Here is a 12,694-nt window from a genome sequence, read left to right as displayed (position 1 = left end):
ACCTCGTGCTGGCTCCGCGGCCACCCTGGCACAGCGGCCGCGGCCACCCCAGCGCGGACCCGCACGCCGCGGCGGGGATGCCCCTGGGGAAACCCCCGCGGGCCCACCCGCAGGCAGTGCCCAGGTAACGCAGCGCGGGCACCATCGCCTGCGTCCCCTCCCCGGCCGCAGCCCCAGCTGGGCCACCAGAGCAGGACGCTCTGCAGAGACCGCGGTGTCCTCTGGCCCCGCCCCCCGCGTACGGGCCAATGAGGCGCGCGCCTTCGCTCACGTGGGAGCAGCCGCCGGGGGCCAATGAGCGCGCGCGGCGGAGGGCGAAGGGCAGGCCGGCGCTGCGTACACGCCGGGGTCGCTCGCTCGCGCCCTTCCTGCGACGCAGTGAGTTGAGGAGCCGGGCCCGAGCGGGACGGGCCCAGGGTGGTGGTTTCACTCTGCCCTTTCCCTTCTCCCCGCGCGGAGTTTACCGAGAACCTGCCCCGCCGCTTCGCGGGGTCTGACCTTTGACATCCACCGGATGCGGGGCCCGGCATGATTGTAGTGAAAACTCGATTGGACGGGCCCAGCGGCCTCCCTTCTTTTCGGCCCCGCCCAGCCCCGTCGGGTCCCGGGCTCCCCGGCTCCCCGGCTCCCCGGCTCTCGGGCCCCGGCCCGGGTCGGCTCGAGGCGGATGGCTGAGCACCCGCGGTCTCCATCCCGGCCCCGCCCAGCCCGGTGCCCGGTGCCCGCTGAAGGCGCCCGCCGGCCGGCCTGAGCCCGCGCCCCGGACCGAGGCCCGTACAGCCTCGCGGTCTTCTCTCCGTGGGGCTCCTGGCGCGGCCATCCACCCGGTTATTTGTGGAAATAATAATAATTACCTGTACACATAAGGTGACCAGACGTCCCGCTTCTTAACAATGTGTCCCGCGGCGTTCTAAAAAAGTCCCGACTTTTGTGAAAAAGTCGGGACTTTTTTTAAAACGCCGCGGGACACATTGTTAGAAATCGGGATAAGCCAGGCCACCCGTTAGCGATGATGTGTTTCCTTATGGTTCATTCTGGGCCGAGATGCAGTCAGTGTTGAGTTCGCCGTGCGGGCCTGGGATGCCGGCTCACCTGCACGGGCCACCCCTCCCGAGTTCCTACCTGGAGAGGGAGGAGGTGGGCTGTGAGCTCCCCAGTACCTTATTTCTCCTACATTATGTGGTTGTCACTGTGCCAGCTTAACGCCCTGCGGAATGGCAGTTTGACACTTGTAGGGTCAGAACAGCTGGACAGAAAAACAGAATGACACAGCTTCACTGCTGGCAGGACTTGACCTGTCCGTTTAGATTTGGTTCCAGTCGTCAGGCAGGTGGCCCCTGGAAGCCAGTTCACCTCTGTGCCCGGCCCCGCCCGCCCCCCATGGAGTGGGGCTGATTAATGGCAGAGTCTCCCTCAAAAGGCTCGTCAGGTTTTATTTAGCACAGTGAAGACTAGGGCATTATTCTGTTCCAACGGTTTTAACCCTTCTGGGTAAGTTGTACATGTTTTGCTCTCTTTGTGAAAACAACATAGAATGTTACCTTTAAAAAAAAAAAAAGGGGGGGGGGATGGCCATTTTTGAAAATTAAAAAAAAATTTTTTGAAATAATTGTAGATTTCCATACAGTGAAGAAACAATAGAGATTCTGTGTGCCATTGACACTCGGTGTCCCTCAATGATAACATCTTGCAAAACTAGGGTACATTACTACCAGGCAATGACATTGACACAGTTCATCAATTTAGATTTCCCCAGGGTTACGTTTATGTGTGTATTTAGCTCCACATCGTTTTTGTCACGTGTTTAGGTTCTTGTGTCCACCCCCACGGCCAGGCGTCGCACAGCTGCCTCACCGGAATCCCTCCCCGCCCCTTTGTAACCACACCTCCCCACAGCGGGGCACCCTTCCCCAAGCTGTCCTCCCTTTCTAAAAAGTTGTCACTTTAAGAACTTATATAAACAGAATTATACTGTGTGTAACTTTTGGGAAATTGGCTTTTTCCCCCCCCTCAGCATGATCCCTTGAGGGATCATGATATGTATTGATGGCTCATTCCTTCCTCCTGTCCAGTAGTATGTCATGGTACCGCGGTGTGTTCAACCATTCACCCATTAAAGGATATCTGAGTTGTTGCCAGTTTTTAACTATTTTTTTTTTTTAAGTAAAGCTGCTGTGAACATTACAGCTTTTTATGTATGAACCTATTTTTGTTTCTCTGGGAGAAATGCCCAAGAGTACAATAAGATAAGCACCTGTTTATTTTGATAAGGAATAGCCAAACTGCTTTTCCAAAGTGGCTGTAGCTTTATACATTTCTACCAGCAATACTCAAGTGATCCACTTTCTCCTGAGGATACTTTTCCGTTGATTTTTAGAGCGAGTAGAAGGGAAGGGGAGAGGCAGAGAAAGAGGAACATCGATGTGAGAGAGACACATCGATTGGTCATCTCCCACACGTGCCCCAACCAGGGCCTGCAACCGAGGTTCGTGTCCTTGACTAGAATTGAACCCAGAACCCTTCAGTCCATGGACTGACGCTCTATTCACTGACCCAAACCAGCTAGCTCGGTGTCACTATTTTTTATTTTAGTCATTCTGATAGGTATGTAGTGGAGATGGTTATTTTTAGTTTGCACAGATGTAGTAGTTAATTTGTTACTAGACTGAATACAGAATTAGACACTTCCAGGGTCTGTGATCAGACTTTCTTTCTTTTCTTTTTTTTTTTTTTTTTTTTTAATATATTTTATTGATTTTGTACAGAGAGGAAGGGAGAGAGATAGAGAGTTAGAAACATCCTTGAGAGCAAGCCATCGATCAGCTGCCTCTTGCACACCCCCTACTGGGGATATGCCCGCAACCAAGGTACATGCCCTTGACCGGAATCGAACCCTAGACCTTTCAGTCCGCAGGCCGACGCTCTATCCACTGAGCCAAACCGGTTTCAGCTGTGATCAGACTTTCATGGATCTTAGTAACTTTTTATTGCTCTGATTCTGAGCATGTGTTTCTTATTTAACAAGGTAAAAGCATTCCAATATATGTTTTATAATTTTTTTTTCTGCTTACCCTCTCCCCTTTCAGTTAAGTAATTTCAAATCTAGAGATCACCTTACATTTATACACCCTGTAATATATTTGGTTAGAGACATTTGTGTTCCTGACACCACCCTCAGCTGAGGGGTCTGGCCTTCTCTAAGTCATAAACATAATTGCAGATTTTAGAAACATTACAAATGTATGGCTCTAAGCCATGTTCTGACAGTAAGAAGGTCTTTTTAAATTATTTTAAATACTGAATTATTTATTGCAGCAGTAATTTAGTAGTAATGTTTAACACTTTAAGTGGTTTAATTCCTTAGAGTTAAATTCACCAACTCACCACAAGAGGTCTCCTCTTTCCATATAGAAAGCATTCCCAGAGGTAGCTTGAATTCATTAGAAATTGCTAATACTAATTAGCAGTTGAGAATGTAAAAACCTTCCAATTTATTTTTTATCTTTATTGATAAATAAAAATTTGATTTTTATATTTAAATTATTTTAATATATCTAGTATTTTTAGAAATCATAGTGGAAGTAGTAAATTTGTCCTTTTTGTTAAACTGATTTATAAGGTGGGCCAAAATAAGTCAAAGTACATCAGTTTTTCATAGACCACTAAAATTTACCTGCTTAATAACAGTTTCTCTGGTTTTTACCTTTCTCCATGAAAATATATCAATCATTAAAGACTATTAGCAAATATTTATTAAACTATTGCATTGTGCTAGGTACTACACAAAATGGAAATGAATAAGATATGATCCTTGGTCTTTCTTTTTCTCTACATACTTTTCTTTTTTCTGCCTAACTGGAAACTTTTAATCATCTTTTAAGAGCCATCCGAAAAGAAAAGTCTTAGGCTCTGTCGGAATTTGTTCATATTTCTACTAAGACACCATGTTACACACTATTTCTTTATGTCTCCTGCCTTCATTAGACTATAAATTCTCTGAGGACAGGAACCATGTCTTTATCTCATGGTTCTGTTGTTTTGTTTTGTTTTTCTATCTTCCCATTATATCTCTTGAACTAGGAATGGCAGACATTCAATACATACTTATTGAGTGAATGAATAGATGGATGGGTGAAGATGGCATTTGAATAATATCTTGAAGTTGGGTAAGATTTCCATAGATAGGATTGGGTGGGTAGGGAGGGATGGTACAGCATGAGTAGAACTGAAGCTAGAAAACCCAGATTTATAAATGAGGTTGGCAGCCAGTGGAGTTATTAGAGGTGGACACAGATGGAGGAAGCTTTAACAAAAAGCTGGGAGGGGCTGAGAATGTGAAAGAATAGCAGGGGGGAGGGAAAGTTTGCAGTAATGCAGTCAGAGTGATGGTGGAAAAGGGAGGGAGTGGGTAGGTGATTCCAGATTCTGTCCTCAGACCTCATCTCTCACTGTTCCACAACCTCAACATCCTCTGTCACTTCCTCAGCTCTGAGGTGGCTCCCACTCAGGCCTCTTTCTCTTCCCCCCTTTTTCCCTGAGTTGCAGGGCCATCTTATGACTAAGGAAGGAGCTCTGGACTGGGAGTAGCCAGAACTAGGTTCAGTTTCAGCACTGCCACCAGTTAGCCATGAAACATTGGGCAAGTCCTTTTAAACACCTGCATTTATTAAAGCCCCACCTTGTTCTGGAAAGGATGTAGGGTGTCAGCCAGTTACTTAATATCAGGGCTTCAGTTTCCTCGTCTCTAAATGAGGTGACATGGAGACAGTTTAGTCTAGGTGATCTGAGTTCCTTCCAGCTATACCATTTTGCGACTCTGATTCGAATCACTTGTTGGTCATCTCCTCTTAGAAGTTCTGCCAACACTTCATATTTAGAATGTGAAGAACTTGGGAATAAACCACAACCCTGTCCTTCTGACATTGATTTCATAATGGCACCATCATCCGACCAGTGACTCAGGAGCAAAACTTGGTGTCATCTTCAGTTTCTCTGGTCCTCGCCCCTATAATCTCACTTACTGAATCACGTGGAATCCATTCTGCAATGTCATTCCAATTCTCCTCTCCCTCATCCCCCTCCCCCACCCCCCAGCCCTTTCCCATGGCCACATGTAGTTGAAGCCCTTGTTAGCTGTCTCTGTCTGGTGCTAGTGTACTCGATCTTGACGTTGATGTTTGAGTAATATTCCTGAAGCATAGTTCTCAAAATGCCAGTGTTCTGTGCTAAAACTTCAGTGACTCACAGCCACCTGCAGAAGAAAGTCCAAATTTCCTGGCTGATTATGCCAGAGCCTTTCTGATGTGACTGAGTAAATTGTCTCCTCTTCTCATTACCCTCATACACTAACTAAACTGAAATGTAACATGATTTAAATGTCCCTGCCTCAGCTAATCACCTGGATTATTGAAATTCTGGTCTGTTCTTATTTTAACTTTTGAAGTATTTATCAGGCAAATCCTTTAACTACTTGGTAACTTGTTTTCGCTCACTCCACTCTGCCTTAAGTTGTTAGTTCCTCAAAGGCAGAGACTGAGTTTCATTTCTCAGTGTCCTCCCCTCTTCCCCGTCCCCCCCCCCCCCCCCGTCCCCCCACCTGGCATACTTATAGAGAAATTTGAATTGACGTAAATCTAAGTGAGATCCAATTCAAAAATCACTTTCTCAACTCATGGTTATAGGTTTTTACAGCTGGAAATCATCTGTGTACATCATCTCATTTTACAAATGAGAAAACCAAGGGTGATGGAGGTGAAGTTACTTGCCCAGTCTTCCCCAGCTGCCCTTCCTCAGCTCTTTGCACTGTTCTGTGACACTATTCGCACTCTTGTCATAGGAAGATCTGTTTCCATATCACCTCTTCCTTCCTGGATGTAACTGTGTGGACCCTGGCTCATTGCTCACTAGGTGGTTTTAGTGTGCCATTTTGGTACTGGAAATGCAGATTGGGAGTGGGATTGCTTTCAGTAATTTAAATGGACACCAGGTGGCAACAGTGCAGACAGACACCAAATGAGGATAGAACAACGGGATTTAATATCAAGGCTAGAAGGAACCACAGAGCTTTTTTTTGAAGCAAAAGAAACTGGGAAACTGAGACAGGGATGACTTGTTCAATATCGATCAAGAGGCAAGTGAATCATCAGCTTTATTGGCACATGATTGACTTTGAAGTTGTGAAGTGACTACTATATGTACATGACTCTGATTGCCAATTAATGATCTAATATTAATACTGTGTTGTATTTCTAGATCAAATGATGCTGTTTGGAAAAATTTCCTGGCAGTTGTGTGGCTTAAAGAAACTCCCATGGTCATGTGACTCCAGGAACTTCTGGGGCTGGCTGAATACCGTGTTTAATAAGTAAGTTACTCTAATTTAAACAAAGAAATGTGGGAATTGTTAAAGTTAGCTGAATTTGCAATAGATATTTGGTTATTTCTTGTATTCCAAATGTTTTTTTTTTTTGTATAATATGTGCAGTGTGAGCCTCATTTTGTTTAAAAACAAACAAAAATATATATACAAATATATATACACAAGTTGAATAAGACCCCAAAATAGATGACAAAGTATTAACATAACTGGGTTGCAAGATATCAGTGACTTTTATCTTATTTGGCTTTTCCATGCCTTTCAAGTTTTCTAAAATTAACATTTATTATTTTTATAATCAGAAAATATCAGTAAATAAATATTTTAGGATATTTTATTCTATGGCTTCTTAATAGATGTAGTTAGCCTTTTGAATACTATCAAAGCAACTCAAGTTTTTAAAAAATTAATGGGAGGCATGCTTAGAAGCATCATTTTGAAACTGAAAAAGCTAATTTTCTCATTGCTTAATATAGCAATAACACCACTGACTAGGGAAAAAGGCATATATAAAAATTAATAAATATCACTTAATGAGATTAATTTGAACATGGGTTCAAAATTATTCCCTTTAATCTTTTATCATTAATAAAAACAATAACCAGGTATATCATTCTTTCGATACAAGTTATTAAGTACTTCCTGGTGTCAAGCATTGTGCTACATCTGAATCGATGAAGATTCACATCTGCCTGAAAAACTCACATAAAAATAATATACCTTCAGAGATGTTCACTTGGAAACAAAAATAAAGCAGGAAAGGTAGCAGGTAGAGCCATTGTATGTTTTTCTTTTACATGGATCTCAGTAGTATACTTGTTTCCCTCCTCAGTCATTTGAAATGAAACTTTTTTCTATTCTGTCTTTTTGTTGATGAATATAGTTAAAAAGCTAATGATTATAGTAAAAGCTAACTGCTTCTGTTCTCTCTCCAATAGAGTAGATTATGAACGCATCAAGGATGTTGGCCCCGAAAGGGCGGCCTCCGAGTGGCTGCTGCGCTGTGGGGCCATGGTACGCTATCATGGCCAGCAGAGGTGGCAGAAGGACTACAACAACCTCCCCACAGGCCCTCTGGACAAATACAAGATCCAGGCCATCGATGCCACCGACTCTTGTATCATGAGCATTGGATTTGATCACCTGGGTAACTACCTTATCATTTGTTTATGAAAAATGCAGGTGATTTACAGTGACATTTTGTTGCGGTTGAATATGATAGTCGTAGATATGTCCTTTTTGCCTTTTTAATACCATCCAGATCGTTTCTTCTGATTTATATTATTTTCAAATTAGAGGTTATAAGCATCTTCCTCTCCTTTTCCCCCATACTAAGCTTGTCTCTATATGACTTTATTTTGTAGTTTATTGACTTAAAATCCAAGCCTTGTTTGTCAAACTGTCTTTGTCAAACTTTTGTCATTGAGAAATCCTCAATGATGTAGGGAATAATTCTACCCATACAGCTTCTGCTTGAATGGGTTTTGTGTGTGTGTGTGTGTGTGTGTGTGTGTGTGTTTCCCCCAGTTCCTGGATGTTTCACTGCAAAATAGTCTTATCAGCACAACCTGTATGGTGAATACCCTATATAGTTATTAAGGTGACTGTTTGTTCCAGTTTTCCTGGGACTGAGCGGTTTCCCAGGACATGGGACTTTCAATCCTAAAATCAGAACAGCCCTGGGAAAACTAGGAGATTGGTTATTTATTTATTTTTTTTTAAAATATACATATTTTATTGATTTTTTACAGAGAGGAAGAGAGAGGGATAGAGAGTCAGAAAAATCGATGAGAGAAAAACGTCGATCAGCTGCCTCCTGCACACCCCCCATTGGGGACATGCCCACAACCAAGGCACATGCCCCTGACCGGAATTGAACCTGGGACCCCTCAGTCAGCAGGCTGACGCTCTATCCACTGAGCCAAACTGGTTTTGGTGAGAGTTGGTTATTTTAATAGTAAAACAGGTTCTTAAACTGCTCTTTTCCTCCTAGAGGGCCTACAGCATGTTGAAAAAATAAGGCTATGCAAGTGTCATTATATCGAGGATGGCTGTTTGGAGAGAATTAGTCAATTTGAAAATTTACAAAAAAGTTTGTTGGAAATGGAAATAATTTCATGTGGGAATGTCACAGACAAAGGCGTCATTGCTTTGCATCATTTAAGGTAGGTGGTCAGTGCCAAAATGGAAACTTGATAATGATGTTAAGGTGAAAAATCAGAATTTAAAACACTTGAGGGATGGTGTCTTGTTTTGAAAAATATAAGAAAATGACTTAACTTTCGTCTTTAATACCTTAAAACAGTTGAAATTATCAACCTTAATACATTATGGTTTTATTACATTTTTTAGGAATATTGCTTAAAAAACATAAATCTAAGTAAAGCTCCAGCATGGTGCCTGCTACAGTAAGCTCTCAAAGATTAGCTATTAGGCTTCTTCTCTGTTTTTAAAACTAATTTCCCCATGTTTTGCCAATAACCTATCACAGGAAGTTTGAGGATTTTAAACATTAGAACCAAAAGTACTAGATTATTTGTTCCTTACATTAGTTGAGGCTTCAAGGCTTCACCTTGAGTTCCTTCAAGAACTTTCCTGGTTTGTCTCCCTTTCTAGGTTAAGATTCACATTTATCACTCTTAGGCAAAGGTATCCTATGCCATAATATACATATGGTATTTGGAAAGATTCAGCTAGAATTATTGATGTAATTCTGACAATGAATATATACATTCTTTGTGTAGTTTTTTCTAAAAGTCAATAAATCAAGTTTAGTTTTAATGCTATAATTTAAATAACTTCTTTGTTTTTTTACAGAAACCTCAAGTATTTGTTGCTAAGTGATCTTCCTGGAATAAGAGAGAAAGAAAACCTTGTTAAAATCTTTAAGACATTACTACCTTATATGGAACTAAAATTAGACTTGAGTCAAAATAATAATCATCAATAAGTGCCTTATTCAATATAAAGTATCATTTAAAATTATTGACCCTAAATAGCAACAAATATTATGTAAGCATCAGTAGAATTATAAGGACATCATATCATGATATTTTAAAAGCAGAAAGTCCATCATGTAGAAAATAAATATTCAGATGAGACTCATTAAAGTTACTAAACTGGAAGTGATGTAATCTTGGTAACATTTTCATTCTAATTTACTCATTTTATATAGATATCTCGTGATGTAGATACTGACTTAGAATTCTTTAAAATCATTTAAATGTACAAACAGATGTTCTTTGTTGTATTTTAACAGTAATTTATGTTGCACTTTATAGTTATTGAAGCATCCTATATAATAAAGAGGTAATATGCAAATTAACCCTCACACCCTCACAAGATGGCTGCCTACTACCAGGCTGGCAGGGGTTTAGTGAGGGATGACCAAAAAACTAAACAAGCAGGCTGTGTGGGGCTACCAAGCCAGCAGTGGGGTTAGTGAGGGACAACCAAACAACTGAACAGCAGGCAGTGTGGGATGACCAGGCCGGTAGCGGGGGGCCATGAGGGGCGACCAGGCTGGCGGGGAGGCAGGTGGGGGCGACCAGGCCAGCATGGGGGCCAGTTGGGGGCAATCAGGCTGGCAGAGGGGGGCAGTTGGGGATGACCAGGCTGGCAGGTGGGGGGGGGCAGTAAGAGGCAACCAGCTGGCAGGTGGCGGGGGGACAGTAAGGGGTGACCAGGCTGGGGGGAGAGGGGGGCAGTTAGGAGCAACCAAGCCAGCAGGGCGGGAGCAGTTGGGGGCAACCTGGCTGGTAGCAGGGGACAGGGGCAATCGGGCCGTCACACAGAGGCAGTGAGGGACAATCAGGTCAGCAGGGGGAACAGTTAGGGCAATCAGGTCAGCAGTTCAGGATTGTGAGAGGGATGTCTGATTCCGGTTTAGGCTCAATCCCCCAAGGGGTACTGGATTGGAGAGGATGTAGGCTGGGCTGAGCCATCCCCTGCCCCCCGGCACAAATTTGTGCATTGGGCCTGTAGTGTTACTATAAATGTACAATTTGGAAAAACTGAAAGCTAAATTTCAGATTCATTGAAGTCAATTATGCCGAGAAGTAAGTGGTTGCAGAGGCATTCATATTGCTCTCAGGATTTGCATGCCTTTCTCATAATCCTGCATTCCTGTGTTTTTCATACTTACACCCTTTCTATGAATGACTAGTTTCTGATTAATTTGTCTATTTGCTAAGCTTAGTCTGGCATTTTATTATAAGTAGACATACATACTTGGATGAATTCAAATAGTTCTGCTGATTGCATTAGAATAGAGGAAACAATCATGAAGATCAGCGCTTTTTGCTTAAATTAAAAAATTGCTATAAACAAAATTTTAACATGCCAATTAGAAATGGATTTTTATCTCCCCATATAACATTGGATACTATTTCCTATGAGCTCAGGGATATCATAAAGAAGGATAAGCACAACATTCATTTTATATCTAGAAAACAGTGTTCAACGTTATTAAGTAAATTAAAAAATATCTTTCTCTTTACCTGCTTAAAGTGGCCCTGATTCAGTTATTGCTAGTTATATGCCAATTTTTTTTGTGGATTTCTATATGTTTGGCTTGAATATAACTTTGCAAATAATGTCAAAATAAACACTATGATACAGAATTCAGGTAGAAAAATGAATTTTAATTGTGTTCAGAAACTAGCTCATATAAATAGTACATACCATAAATGATACACTATTTACTAATATAATTGCCACTGTCATGTAAAAGAATCAGAAATTAGTACATTTACAGAAAAGACAAGGATATAGAATAGTTTCACGTGAAACAGTGGGTGATTCCATGTTAAGAAAAGATTACAGGTATGGTTAAATGTAGCATACAATTAGTAGAACTCATAAAAAATAAGCACTTCTGTCTCAGATTTGTTTGATTACCGTATGATGAGGCAACTGATCCACCACAGTTTAGTCTGGAGCTACTTTTCTGTTCTGAGTGGTTTTCTGTAAAACTATTAGATTAATTAGGCAGTTATAGTCATCTGCCTCGTCAAGTGCATCGTTTTGGGTTAAGAAAAAGAAGAAAAACACCAAATGTAAACTAGTCACAGAAGTTGGATATCCTTCTTTGTCCTTTGAATCAAAGTTATATAACAAGAATTAGATAATACTGCGATTATTCAGTTTAGTATCAACTCTAGGCAAGAAGCTACATACATCAGGAAGACTATGGATATCATTAAATTGGGTGGATATCATTAAATTGATTGAACAATTGCCAGAATTTGGTGGATTACTTAGCTATAAGTGAAAAAGGTCATATACTCTCATGAAAATTAACATATCAATAAACTTAGGGTGTAGAAGAAATGTTTCGAAGATACAGTAAAATACAACTTTGAAAAACTATGGCTGAGAACTGCTATGTATAGGAGCATTACATCAACCAAAAATGGCTTTGAGTTATAAGAAACAGAATTTTATATTGCCGTTGTATTCAGGTAACAAGGATGAAAAAGCTGTTTGAATAGGAGCAGTAGGCCAGATCAGAGCTAATGCTGTCATCATTTTAAGTATCACTGTGCAAAGCTAGGAATCCTCAGTAATACATTATTTTTTTTAATGCTCACCTGAAGATATTTTTTCCATTGATTTTTAGAGAGTGGAAGGAAGGGAGCAAGGGAGAGAAAGTGTGAGAGACACATCAGTTAGTTGCCTCCTGCACACACCCAACCAGGTCAGGGCAGGGATCCAATCTGTAACCCAGATATGTGTCCTTTACCGGAAATGGAACCTGAGACCCTTCGATGCTCAGGCCAACGCTCTAACCACTGAGCACACCAACCAGCACTTACACTACATTTTTATTATTAGTTGTTAGTATAATGTACACACACACAGAGTGGAGCAAAAGTAGGTTTACAGTTATGAATACATGAAACTCAGAGTTTATTCTTATGTTGTTATTGTTAGCTATACAAACAACTGTAAACCTACTTTTGCCCCACCCTGTGTGTATGTATATTAGGTTTACAACCTAATGTCTTCCATGACCCAAGTAAAAGCTCACAAGCAATTTCTTCCAAAACCCAGATCCCTATAGCCCTACCTGCAGATCTGTTTGCAAGCCTGAGGCTGAGGTGGAGAGAATGTTCTAAATGTTTTTAGGCTGGCAGGCGTAGTTCCTGCGAAGACTATAGGTTTCATTCTACTCCTTAATCACTTTGGTCAGCTGCCAATCTCCACGCCATTGTTTGCAAGGGGAATTAAGTGAACAAATGTAGATGGATATAGTAAATCCATCTTGCCTGAAAAAGTGACAAAGATGCATCCTTTACTAAAGGTAAAGACAAAAGT

The 12,694-nt window shown here is 41.5% G+C and overlaps 2 protein-coding genes across 5 annotated transcripts in view; one reads left to right on the top strand and one right to left on the bottom strand.

The window, feature by feature from the left end:
- L2HGDH (L-2-hydroxyglutarate dehydrogenase) overlaps positions 1-233 on the bottom strand; it is a 35,486-nt gene extending 35,253 nt beyond the window's left edge. The window contains exon 1 of the mRNA XM_084886981.1: positions 3-233. Coding sequence (XP_084743107.1) covers positions 3-145 — 143 coding nt within the window. The 5' untranslated portion in view covers positions 146-233. The remainder of the gene's footprint in view (positions 1-2) is intronic.
- A 49-nt stretch (positions 234-282) lies between these two features.
- On the top strand, positions 283-12,579 carry DMAC2L (distal membrane arm assembly component 2 like). 4 transcript variants are annotated; one of them, XM_084888222.1, is made up of 5 exons: positions 283-378; positions 6,253-6,364; positions 7,315-7,523; positions 8,370-8,541; positions 9,194-12,579. In XM_084888222.1, exons 2-5 carry the CDS (start codon positions 6,258-6,260, stop codon positions 9,324-9,326), a joined length of 621 nt encoding a protein of 206 aa, XP_084744348.1. In that variant the 5' UTR covers positions 283-378; positions 6,253-6,257; the 3' UTR covers positions 9,327-12,579. The 4 variants fall into 4 exon arrangements, with proteins under 4 accessions (XP_084744348.1, XP_084744351.1, XP_084744350.1 ...); XM_084888225.1 differs by lacking the exon at positions 283-378 and adding an exon at positions 1,446-1,491; XM_084888224.1 differs by lacking the exon at positions 283-378 and adding an exon at positions 4,086-4,166.
- Positions 12,580-12,694: the final 115 nt, after the last annotated feature.

This window comes from Pipistrellus hanaki (genome assembly GCF_964339955.1).
Source record: "Pipistrellus hanaki genome assembly, chromosome: 1".
Lineage (NCBI taxonomy): Eukaryota > Metazoa > Chordata > Mammalia > Chiroptera > Vespertilionidae > Pipistrellus > Pipistrellus hanaki.
The sequence above is the reverse complement of the archived record's forward strand: the minus strand, read 5'-3'. Positions and strand labels throughout refer to the sequence as shown.

Bases quoted from the DNA above. Each gene is read 5' to 3' on its own strand.
- DMAC2L (XM_084888222.1), top strand. From the start codon at position 6,258: ATGATGCTGTTTGGAAAAATTTCCTGGCAGTTGTGTGGCTTAAAGAAA. The intron at 6,365-7,314 runs GTAAGTTACTCT...TCTCTCCAATAG, and splicing joins CTGAATACCGTGTTTAATAA to AGTAGATTATGAACGCATCA. The intron at 7,524-8,369 runs GTAACTACCTTA...TTTTCCTCCTAG, and splicing joins CATTGGATTTGATCACCTGG to AGGGCCTACAGCATGTTGAA.